At 60.2% G+C, this 11,641-nt stretch overlaps 1 protein-coding gene across 3 annotated transcripts in view; it reads left to right on the forward strand.

Moving 5' to 3' along the window:
* Positions 1 to 7,677, forward strand: part of SLC4A3 (solute carrier family 4 member 3) — a 45,106-nt gene extending 37,429 nt beyond the window's left edge. For all 3 annotated transcript variants that reach the window (XM_019522685.1, XM_019522684.1, XM_019522686.1), the window contains 7 exons: positions 61 to 267; positions 1,035 to 1,124; positions 2,074 to 2,240; positions 2,693 to 2,946; positions 3,484 to 3,653; positions 4,787 to 4,960; positions 5,672 to 7,677. In XM_019522685.1, coding sequence (XP_019378230.1) covers positions 61 to 267; positions 1,035 to 1,124; positions 2,074 to 2,240; positions 2,693 to 2,946; positions 3,484 to 3,653; positions 4,787 to 4,960; positions 5,672 to 5,749 — 1,140 coding nt within the window. In that variant the 3' untranslated portion in view covers positions 5,750 to 7,677. The remainder of the gene's footprint in view (positions 1 to 60; positions 268 to 1,034; positions 1,125 to 2,073; positions 2,241 to 2,692; positions 2,947 to 3,483; positions 3,654 to 4,786; positions 4,961 to 5,671) is intronic.
* Positions 7,678 to 11,641: the final 3,964 nt, after the last annotated feature.

The raw sequence follows: 11,641 nt of genomic DNA on the forward strand, positions 1-11,641 counted from the left end.
TCCCCCCCCCCCCCATCCCCCTGCAGGCAGTGACATGCCCCCTCATGCCCCCCTGCCCAGGTGTTTGCAGAGCACCCCCTGCTAAAGTTTTATCCACCAAGCCTGCAAGGCAGCCTGAACACCAGCGCACCCTCTGCAGACGCCATGACACTGGGAACCCGGATGCAGCCCAATACTGCCCTCCTCTCCCTCATCCTCATGCTGGGCACCTTCTTCATTGCCTTCTTCATGCGCAAGTTCAAGAACAGCCGCTTCTTGGGAGGGAAGGTAGGTGCCCAGGCTTGTGGCTCTTCTGCACACACTGCCCCCAGCCCCTCCACCCAGGCGTTGCCCTCCAGAAACCCACCTTGCTGCCTGCTCTGACACATCAGGGCTGGTGCAGGGGTCTCTGCAATGACTGAGTGAGTCAACATACCAGTAGCCCTTTGGCTTTGTGATATGGCTTTGCCCCAGGCTGCAGAAGGAGATGGCTGCAGCAGCTGGGTGCTGCTGGCCCCCATCACTGCCATCCACGGCCGCTCCTGCCCATCTCTGCACCCAGGGCGCCAGGGCCAGCAAGGCTTCTCTGACAGAGTCTGTAGCCCAGAGTCTGCTGCACTGGAGCCTCCCAGGCAGAGCAGCTCCCAAGGACCAACATCTGTTTTCCAGGCTGATCTTAGGGAGGGTGACGAGCAGGGGTGAGAGGTCTCCAGCATCAGGTCAAAATGACCTGGCCAGCAGGAGGGAGGGTTGTGCTCATGGTTTGTTCGCATGCTCAGGGCTGTAGTCCCCATGTGCTTTCAGAGGCATCTCCAAGTGCAGTGGGGCTGGGGACTGCCAGACTCACACCCCATGTGGCCAGGGCCAGCCACGTCAGAGCAGCCTGGTACACCTGGGCCCCTCACCATCCACTAGTTAGCAGCACTCACTTGTGCTGCGCTTCTTGCTGCTGCCTTTCCCCGCCCCAACACATCCAGGCACTCTCTGCTTGGGACCATGGAGATCCATGTTCTGGAGGGGCCCAGCTTATCCCTGCTACAATGATCACTCCACAGGCTCGGCGCATCATTGGAGACTTTGGGATCCCCATCTCAATCCTGGTCATGGTGTTGGTGGACTACACCATCACGGACACCTACACACAGGTAGGGCAAGCACTGCCCTAGGCCCTGCGCATGCAGCCAGTACCGAGCCACCGCACCCATGTAGCCAGGCCCATCACCTCCCCCCTCCTCAGTGTAACGGGCAAGCTAGAGACCTCAGTGCACTGTTCCTGCAGCCCCCAGGAGTTAGAGCTCTGGCACCTGGAGTCCCTTCAAGGGCTGGAGCTTGGGCAGGGCTGCATGTGGCATCAAAACAGGGGCAGAACTGGGGGTGGCTGGGAGTTGTGCACTCTCAGATTGGCAGAGGAGGGAGGAAGGTAGCCTCTGGCTATGCCTGCAGGCTGCAGCTGGGTCCGGGGTTGGTGCCCCAGAAAGGGAACAAATAGATGGGCCCCAAGAGGGCTGCGAAACCTGCTGCAGAGAGGGGGAGTGTGGCCTGCTCCAGTGACCTGCAGGGAGGTTACAAGGTGCCTCAGCTCTCGTGTGGAAGCGCCCCCACGGGCAGAAGGTCTGAGAGCAGTGGCTCCCCAGCCTTGAATCGATGACCAGTAACAGCTGAAGTGAGAGGAAGGTTGGCTGGAGCGGAGAGGCGGGCTGTTGACAGGGGCTGGGAGTGGGCGAGGGGGAATGGCCATGAACAGCTGGCCAGGGCAGGGCAGAGGTGGCAGCTCTGGGGCTTTCAGGCTGAGGCTTGGCATCTTTCTCTAAGCTCTGTGTGCAGCATCACAGGGCAAGGGCTTCTGGCCTGCAGGACACAGAGGTCAGTTTGGTAGCAGGTGGCTCAGTTGGTCCCTCAGGGCCTCAGAACTGGTGATGCCCAGAGCCAGAGCCAAGCCCCACGAGTAGAGGGGCCCTATGGTGCTGTGTGGTGCTGAGTATAGGTCAGGGCTGGGGCTAAGAGTGCTGGATTCCCAAAGCGGGGTGCGCGCTGCCTGGGCCATGGGGCCGGATGCAACGAGGATGTTCATATCATGTCGGACTGCTCCTACAGAAGCTGAACGTCCCTGCCGGCCTCTCCGTCACATCCCCCGACAAGCGCGGCTGGTTCATCCACCCCTTGGGCAGCAGCCAGGCCTTCCCAATGTGGATGATGTTTGCCTCGGCCATTCCTGCACTTTTGGTCTTCATCCTCATTTTCATGGAGACGCAGATCACCACGTGAGTGCCACTGCCTGTGAGCTGCTGGTCATCGGAGCCAGCACCAGGGGTCTGTGCAGGGCACCAGTGTGGGTGGGGTCAGCCCAGGGTGTTCAGGCTGTTGCTGGATCCGGACAGCAGGGCACCTGGCATGGAAAGAGGTGGGCAGGATTCCTTGAGTACTGGTGAGAATGATACCTCTGCCCACTGGAGCCTCCTGCCTCGGCCTTCTCTGCCTCACAGCTGCAGCATGGGTTCCCTGCTGTGCCCAGACAGGCCTGTGTGCACAGGACGCTGTCTGCCTGTTCTGCCCCAGCCTAGCCCAGGAGAGGATGCCTCCCTGGGGTGGCAGATATGGTTCTGGTCCGGGGCAGAGGCATTTTCCACCCCGCCCAGCTCCTCATGTCTCCCTCACAGCTGCAGTGTAGTGCAGCCCACCAGTGCTGACTGCTCTCCCTCTGCTCCTGCCCCAGCCTGATCGTCAGCAAGAAGGAGCGGAAGCTGCTCAAAGGCTCTGGCTTCCACCTGGACCTGCTGCTAATTGGCACCATGGGTGGGCTCTGCGCCCTGTTCGGGCTGCCCTGGCTGACGGCAGCCACTGTGCGCTCCATCACCCATGTCAATGCCTTAACTGTCATGAGCAAGGCCATTGCACCTGGGGAGAAGCCCAAGATCGAGGAGGTGAAGGAGCAGCGGGTCACGGGCGTACTCATTGCCACCCTTGTTGGTGAGGCTGAGCTGCGTGGCGCGGGGGTGGGCTAGCAAGGGATGCGGCTTGCACTGAGCCAAGGTGTGGGCAGAGATACCCCTGCCCAGCTGCCTACAGCTAACATCACTCCCCTGTCCCCCCAGGCAGTGCCCCATTCCCCTCCAGAGTACCTGTCAGGATTCCTGACCCAGGACACCAACTGCCCCACTGCTCACAGCAGCCTGGAGCAACATCCCTCCACCTCCACAGCTGGGGCCCCTGCACCCATGTCCCTTCTGTCTCACTCCCTACAGCTCCCACAGCCAGTGCTCTGCCCCATCTCACCATAGTCCTCCCTTCTGCCCCAACCCCCACATAAACACCCATCCCTACCTGCTCCCCAGACAGTGGCTGTGCCTCACTCCCCCCACAGCCAGTGCCTTACCCCTCCGCTGCAGCCAGCCTCCCACCCCCCTGCACCCTACCCCCTACCTGTAGCAGACAGGGGTGCCTGAGTGCTGGGGGGTCAGGGGGCCCCGGTGTGTGCATGGTGAGCCCTGAGCACCATCATTGCAGGCTTGTCCATCGTGATGGGTAACGTGCTGCGGCAGATCCCACTGGCCGTGCTCTTCGGGATCTTCCTCTACATGGGGGTCACATCTCTCACTGGCATCCAGCTCTACGAGCGGCTGCTCCTCATCTTTATGCCGTCTAAGCACCACCCTGATCACATCTACGTTGTCAAGGTGGGTGAGCAAGGCGGGTGGGAGCTGCAGCCGGGGGAGTGGGTGACAGGTGGCGGGGAGGTTTCTGTTGGGGGGCGCAGGCAAGCACTGAATAGCCCTGGCTGTGGGTGCTGAATTACCAGTTCTCTGGAGCTGTGAGACCAGTGGGGGCCTGGGCAGTATGGGGACTGACCACAACAGGGAGACCACTGCTCCAGGGGCTGGCATGTGGTGCATCGCTGCTGGTGGGTGGTGAGATGTGTGCGGGCTGGGTGGAAGAATGCTGTATTGCTGGGATGCTGCACCACTAGGCTGAGCAGAGGCATGACCTTTTGCTAGGGTAGTGTGTTGTGAGACTGTTGTATGGCACTCTCCGGGAGGGGGGGCTGGAAAGTTGCCAGACTGGATGGAGGCATGGTGGGTTGCTAGGATGGCTTGTTTCTAGGCTAGACAGGCATATAGCATATTGCTAGGATGCCACATTGCTAGGGAGGTGCATGGCTAGGGCGATGTCATAGCGTGCTACTAAGATGGTACGGTGTTGGGCTGGGCCATGATGTGGCATGCTGCTGGGTTGGGCAATGGCTTAATGCGTTGCTAGGACGGTGCATTTCTAGTCTCAGCAATAGAATGGTGCATTCCTAGGATCATGTGTTGATGGGCTGGCCCATGGCAAGGTGTGTTGCTGGGAAGACATGTGGCTAGACTGAGCAATGGCGTGTTGCCTGGACAGTGCATTGCTTGACTGCATGGAGGCACAATGCATTGCCAGAGTGGGCTGAGGTGTGGCGTGTTTCTGGGTTGGAACGTTGCTAGGCTGGGCCGTGGCATGGTGTGTTGCTAGACTGGGCGAGGGAATGGATTGTTGTTAGGATGGCATGTTGCTAGAATGTGTGGAGGCATGGTGTGATGCTAGCATGGCATGTTGCTAAGATGGGCCAGAGTATAGCATGTTGCTAGGGTGGTATATTGCTAGGATGAGCCATGGCATGGCACATTGCTAGGGTGTCACGTTGCTAAGATGGGCCGTGGCGTGGCATGTTGCTTCGGTGGCACACTGCTAGGATGGGCCATGGCATGGCATGTTGCTAGGGTGGTTCATTGCTAGGCCAGGCAAGACGTGGCTTTTTGCTAGGTTGGTCTTGTCTCCCCAGGTGAAGACCTGGAGGATGAACCTCTTCACCCTCATCCAACTGGCCTGCATTGTGCTGCTCTGGGTGGTGAAGTCGACCGTGGCCTCCTTGGCCTTCCCCTTCGTGCTGATCATGACAGTGCCCTTGCGACGCTTCGTGCTGCCCCGCTTCTTCCAGGATAGGGAGCTCAAAGCTGTAAGCTGCTCCCCCACCCAAGGTTTCCTCCCCAGTGCCACAGTGTCCAGGTTGCAGTGGCGTCCTGGAGGCAACTGCTTGCTGGGTGCTGGCTGGACCCAGTGCAGCTCCCCAGAGCCATGGGAGACCCTATCCCAGAGCTCAGCTGGCGAAGGAGAGATGGGTGAAAGGGGGGGAAGATGCTGCTGCTGTGGGGAGGCCTGAAGTCAGAGGCAGGGGTCCTTGCTTCGTCTCTCTACAGTCAGGGCTGCCTGGTATGCAGATCCCTGGTCTTTCTCCTCTGTGGCAGAAGCCAAGACAGGCCAGCCTGCCTGCCAGCCTCCCACAGACTCCCACTGCTGAAGGCAGGTTTCTCTAGCCCCTGGTCACAGGTCACTGGTGCCTCTTTGCTGCAGGGAAGGGCCCGGATCAGGCTCTGGCAGGAAGGAGTCGTCTTGTGGCCTTCCCCAATGGTGGCTGTCCTGTAACAGGAGGAGAGGCAGGGGCAGCCCCCAGCAGCAGGAGAGTGAGAAGCAGGAGGGAGGGAAGGGCTGGGACTAGTGGGAGCCAAAGAGGGTGGGAGCAACTTCAACCAGCTGGGCAAAGCTGGGGGGGGGGTCCCAGGTCCCAGCTGCCTGGGGGCAGAGTCTGCTGGACAGTGGCACCATATGGGGCTCAGCACCTGCTCAGGGAGCAGCCATGGCCCTCACTGCCAGTCCTTCTTGTCCCCAGCTGGACTCGGAGGACGCAGAGCCAAACTTCGATGAGGACGGCCGGGACGAGTACAACGAGCTGCACATGCCTGTGTGAGCGGCTGCTGTGGTGCCTCTGCCCATGCTGGGCTCTCTTCTGGACCCAGGGCTGTCTGGACAGGCCTCAGACTCAGCAAGTCAAGCAGCTTCTGGTCTGCAGCAATGAACAGCTGTTCTATGGCCTCTGCGGGGCACGGCCCAGCTGATCCCATGACACCCATCACCTGCTCAGTGGAGGCACCGTCTCCCTCTTCCCAGAGCCAGCGGGGCCGGGAAGTGCCTCGCACCCAGATGCTCCGTGGGACCCTGCGCTCCCTTGGCCCTGAGCTGGCCCCAGTCCTTGCCGGTGGCTGGGGGCTGCATTCAGTGCATGGGTTGGTTAAAGGGAGCCATGCCACTACCTCCCATTCACCTGCTTCAGATGCCAGCCCAGGATCCAGGCACTGTGGAGGGAGAGCCTGGCCAGGCCCCACCCTGGGAGGGGAGGGAAGTGTCTCCTGCAGTCACAGTGCCAGGCGAGTCTTGCCTGCAAAGGGCCGGCAGCCTCCTGGGGCCAGACTCTGAAGGCAGCCTCTTTGCTCAGCCTGACAGGTGCCCTGGTCCAGCACACCCTGCCATGCCTTGCCCCAGGTGTTTGTGCTCCCCATGGTCCTTTAGGCCTGGCTGCCCTGGCCCAGCTGTTGTTCCAAATGCTACCCAAAAAGCTGCCCTCTGGCCCTCTTGATGCAGTGGAGCCGGCCTGCAATCACATGAGCAAACCAGAGAGTACAGCACAGCTCTTGGGTGGGCAGCAGGTCACCAGCTGCCACAAGGAGACTCCCCCTCACACTTCACCATGCCTGGGCAGCACTGGGTGACCCTGACCTCTTGGATTTGTGCCCAGCCTGGTTTGCTCTGAGCCCCCAGTGCCTTTCTGCAGAACCAGGGGACTGTGGACCCTGGTCGGGGCTCTGGGGATGGGGGTACCCTACACGCCTATGCCCTGAGAGGAGCAGGCCCTTTCCCTGGGGTTGCACAGTGCTTCTGCTTTCCAGACCTGAAAACAGCTGGCAGCACCTCCAGCAAATCCCTCCCTCAGCCTGCACCATGTGTCTGAGGTAAGGGGCTGTCTGTCCCCATCTGAAGTCACACTCATCCCTGGTAACCAGGTGTGATGTTACAGCTAAGGTTTGTGATGTCAGAAGGGGACAGAGCAGGTGGGCAGTGCCCTTGGGGGGTAGGGCTGAGGGGAGTGTCCCCCCACCACCCTGGCATTTTATGCCCCCATAGGCACCGGTCTCAACAGCCACCAACTGGGTTTGCTGAGGTGTTCAGGCCTTTCAGGACACGGAGGCCTCAGCCCCCTGACTGGATCACTGTGGATCCCTGACCCCTCCCTGCCTGGTGGGCAGTCTGGCTTGGATCCTCCCCAGTGATCAGGTCACTACAGACCTTCCTTCTGCTGCCCCCAGAGCTGGGTCACCCATTAGCGGTGCCTGGTAGCTGGGGAATGAGCAATAGCCACCAGGAACCTGGTCTTCAGGCCTATGGTGTGAGCCCAGGGCAGCCATATCTCTGTGCAGGGAAGCCATGGGGGGTGTCTTGCTGTCCAGGCCTGGTTCCTGGCATGGGTGGCTAGGGCCCCTGGCTCTCTGGCAGGCCCAGGCTGTAGCTGAAGAGATGATCTGTGATGTGCTGTCAGCATGTGGCTGGGGGCTAACCCTGGCAGGCAGGAGGCCCAAGACCATGGGCTCCTGCTCTTTCTGGGGACAGGAGGGGATGGTGCCCTTGCAGGGTAGGTGCCAGCCTGGGATCCCTGTCTATAGCAGTGCTTGGCCCTGGGACCCCAGTCTGCCCCTGGCTCTGCCCCGTTCCTGTCCGTCAGTGGGCACAGATCCTTCCTTACCACCTAGGGCACTTGCTAGGCTTTGGAGTCACGTGTTGCACCTACAGAGCCTCAGAAATACCCACCCAAAGAGAGAAACCCCTTTGGTGCCCACTGCCCTGGCTCAGTGCCTGGTCCCCACAGCCCTGCCATGCCCATGGATGCCCTTGCAGGTGGGAAACTGGTGTCTTCTGTGTGTCTATGGCTGCGTGTGTCCTGTCCTCCTTGTGTAGTGTAGGAGGCCTGTTGTCGCTGTGTCCCCAGCAGCCTGGCTGTGTGTGGTGACTTCTGACTGTAGTGAAAACAACTGCACTAATAAACCCTTTGCAGGAACACAACACAGGCCTCTGCATCCCTGGCATGTGCTTGAGCCCCTGGGCAGGGGCTGCAGGTGGCCAGTCTTCCATCTTGGAGACTGGGGGGGGCCTGGCCATATGCGCCTTGCCTAGAGCCCGCCCTTCCTCTGGCCCATGATCACCCTCCACTGCCACCACCCTGCCTGGAGCCCCTGTGGCTACCGGGACCCGCATAACTGCAGCATGTGCTGGACTCTGGTAAGTAGCCTGCTCCCAGCCCGGGGCTCTGAGCAGGGCACTCGGGCCCTGGATTCTACTCCAGCTCTCACATGTAGCTTCAGAGGAGTCACTCCCCTGGCGAGCAGACCCCTCCCCACTGCTTTTCTGGCTTGGCCTGCTGCTTGTAAAGCAGCAGAGACCCTTGATGGGGTGAGGGGCAGAATGAAGCTGCCATGAGAAGACAGAGGCTTGTTCACTGGTAGCTGTGCCACGGAGGTGCACAGCACAGATACATGCACATGTGCCCTTTCAACAAACCATGTGTGCACACGCCCAGTGCGCACATTACTGCGGATGGTGAAGTAGAGTCTGGCCCCTGCCGTCACTGTCCCTGCCAGCTTCCATGGGCAAGAGAGCCTCTACTCCCTGGCATGGCATGTGCCGTGGAGCTGTGAGCTGAGCCAGGCAAGGACGCAGAGTCTGTCATCTTTGCTGAGAGGAGAGGCTCTGGGCCAGCCTCCTCCCACCCCAGCACCACTCTCTCCAGCTCCCTGCAGCGCTGCTGCACCTAGGGAAGATACAGCATTGTAAGTGCCCAGGCTCTGCCACCTGTAGCCTGATGGGGCCCTGGAGGACAGGCACTGCGCGGAGCCCGCTCTTTGGCTCCTTTGAGAAACAGCACCCTCCCTTTCCCTACCACGTGCCCCTTTCTCCTGCTCCCTCCCTCTTGCCTCACTGGCTGAGCCCATTCCTGCTGGGACTGAACTCTAGAGGGTCCTGGCTACAGGGCCTTGCTCTTCCGCTCAAGGTCAGCCCAGTGCTACACAGGATCAGGAGGGGATTTTTATCGCAGTGGTCAGATTGGTATGGAGTGGGGCGTTTTGCCTTCCTATGTAGCAAGGGGCACAGCCTCTGGGATCTCTCCAGTGCATTTTATCAACCCTTTGCCACAGTGGGACATGGACAGCCCTTGTTCCCTGGCTTTACTTGCAGCAGGCTAAAGGCACCTGCTTTTGGTGTCTTTGGGCAATAGGTCTTGTAGTTGTGTAACAGGGTTTAGGAATAGGTTAGACCAGAGCTTCTCTGGAATGGTTTGGATGGGGCTGATCCCCTGGAGCAGGTGTTGTACAAGATGATCTCTGGAGAGCCCAGGTGCTCTGTGATCCCAGGATCCATTCCTTAGTACTGGAAGGGCTCCAACATGCTTTCTTCCCAACCCTTGCCCTCACTGGTCTCATGATCTGCTGCACTGGGTACCAGTGTGTCCTGAAGGCCCTACAAGGCCCCATGCACTCCTGCCACATACCACTGCATTTACAGGCTCATGTGAGTTCACACACGTGCACACCTGCACATGCAAACCGGCATGCTGTAAAGCTCACATGCCCACAGCCTCCCTGCAGGCTAAGCCTGGCCCTGCCCCAGTCATTCACCATTCAGATCCACAGCCAGTGCCAGCAGCTGAGCCTCTTACCACATCAATATGCCGGAGGAGGGCTGGCCTGACTGCCAGCTCCAGCATCCAGTCACTCTGCACAATGCTCTTGCGGTACTCCTCCAGCTCCAGGCGCCTCCCCAAGTCTGCCAGCTCTCTCAGGATTGCCTGGCATGGGGTGCTGGGCTCCAGCACACATTCAGCCATGTCCTCCTCACCCTGCCCCAGGCCCTGCTGGACACTGTCCAGCTCCCTCCTCTTGTCCCGCTGCTGCTGGTGCAGGTGGGAAATGCTTTGGGTGATGCCCCGGACCCACGCTTCCAGCGCTCCTGCACGCTCTGCTCGCCCGAGCAGGGACATCAGCTCCTCCTGGCTCTCTTGCAGCTGGGCTCTCACCAGGCCAGCGCTGCCTGCCCCACTGCCTCCATCGCCACTGCTGCTGCTCTTCGCTCTGGGTTGTGAGCAGCCTCCCAAGAAGCTGTTAGAAAGGCTTAGGGGCCTGAAGGACCCATTCCTCAAGTCCTCAGAGGTGCCAGGAGCCAGGTCACCCCTGCACCACCCTCTTCCCCCGCCCAGCCCTGAGGGCAGGTGGAGGGAGCTGTACCTGGTTCTGTGGAGAGCAACCCACTGCTGGGCAAGCTCGGCAGTGGCCAAGCTCTTGTGAAAGATGTTGGGGACCAGCTTCAGGACCTTCCTGAAGGGACAGGCATGGGCAAAGCCCTGTAGATCTTGCAGGCTCTGGGGGCTCAGCAGCTGGTCATCAATCATCCCGCCCTGCAGCAGCAGGGCCCACTTCCTCCTGATAGCAAAGAGCTGCCTGGCGATGTCTGCGATGGACTCTGCAACACAGGGCTGCTCCTCCTTCCCGTGCCCAGAACCAGAGGGGCAGGGGGAGCCCACAGGCAACCCAAGCTCTGACCTGCCCCCCAGCTCCTCGTTGACATACAGGTTCTCGCACAAGGGGAACACCACCTTGGCATCAAATGTGTCTTTTAAAGAATTTAAATACCCTAAGTAAGAGCTAAGCCAGGAGACATAGACAGGGATGCTGCAGTCCCTGTCGCCCGCTGGAGGCTTTGCTGCCTCTTGGCGTGTCCAGTCCTTGCACACCACATGCCTTCTCAGCTGCTCTATGCTCTCCACCTCGCCCGGCTGGCTCTCCGGGAACAGCAGCAGCAGCACCTTGTAAAGGGCATGCAGGTCAAAGCCCTCCTGGCAGCTCCGCACCTGCTCCTTGAAGGCACGGATCTCAGCTTGGAGGGCAGAGTAGAAGGTTTCCATGGGCAGCCCGTGTGACCTGAGGCGGTGGACAAGAGTTGGAGAGTTTATGTGAGAGAGGTGCACATCATCCTGGGCCTTATAGCCAACAGCAGGTCAGGGCACAGGCAGTGAGCAGTGGGAAAGTGGGGAAAGAGCAAGGCCTGCTGGAGAAAACAGAAACTACTGTGTCGCTGCTTCCCAGAGACTGCCCTGCATGGGGGCAGCAAGAGTAGAAAACGCACCGAGGCACGATGGACCAAGGGAAGGCATCAGCTCCTGCCGCCCTTCTGCCTTGCAACGGGCGGTACCAGGCAGGCCAGCCCACCTGGCCTCTGCTATCTGGGGGCTCTGTCAGCCCCCTGGCCGTGAGCGTGACTGGCTTTGTTCCCCTTCCCCACCTCCTCTGTCTGTCCAGCGCCTGAGAGCGCTCTGTGCAGGGCCTGCCCAGCGCCAGGCACGTGCGAGTCCCAGCCTGGCAGGGAAGTGTCGATGCCACAGCGGGGGCCCAGCTGCTGGCTGCTGAGCACAGGGCCCCACAACAGCTGATTCCTCTGGCACGGGGCTGGGAGGGGGCCCCATTCTCTCCTGCAACCTTCCTCGCAGGTTGTTCTGGTTCAGTTTGGCCTGGGTGGAGGTGAGGGTGACCCAGGCAGGTCGACTGACAGCAGCCAGCACAGGCCTGGGCACCACGACCTGGAGCTAAAGAGCCCTGACTCTGGAGCAGGGTGCCACGCTCCTGCCCTCCATGGGTCTGTGCAGAGCGGCCCCAACCTAGCTCGCTTGGTGCTGGGCACAGTTGTAGTGAAAATAGATACTTTTCTCTATGTTTCCTTGTTTCTTGTTTTAGTATTAACCCCTGCATTCTGTAACTTTCCA

The sequence above is a fragment of the Gavialis gangeticus genome, unplaced genomic scaffold, assembly GCF_001723915.1.
Source record: "Gavialis gangeticus isolate Ggan-Ray unplaced genomic scaffold, GavGan_comp1, whole genome shotgun sequence".
Classification (NCBI taxonomy): domain Eukaryota; kingdom Metazoa; phylum Chordata; order Crocodylia; family Gavialidae; genus Gavialis; species Gavialis gangeticus.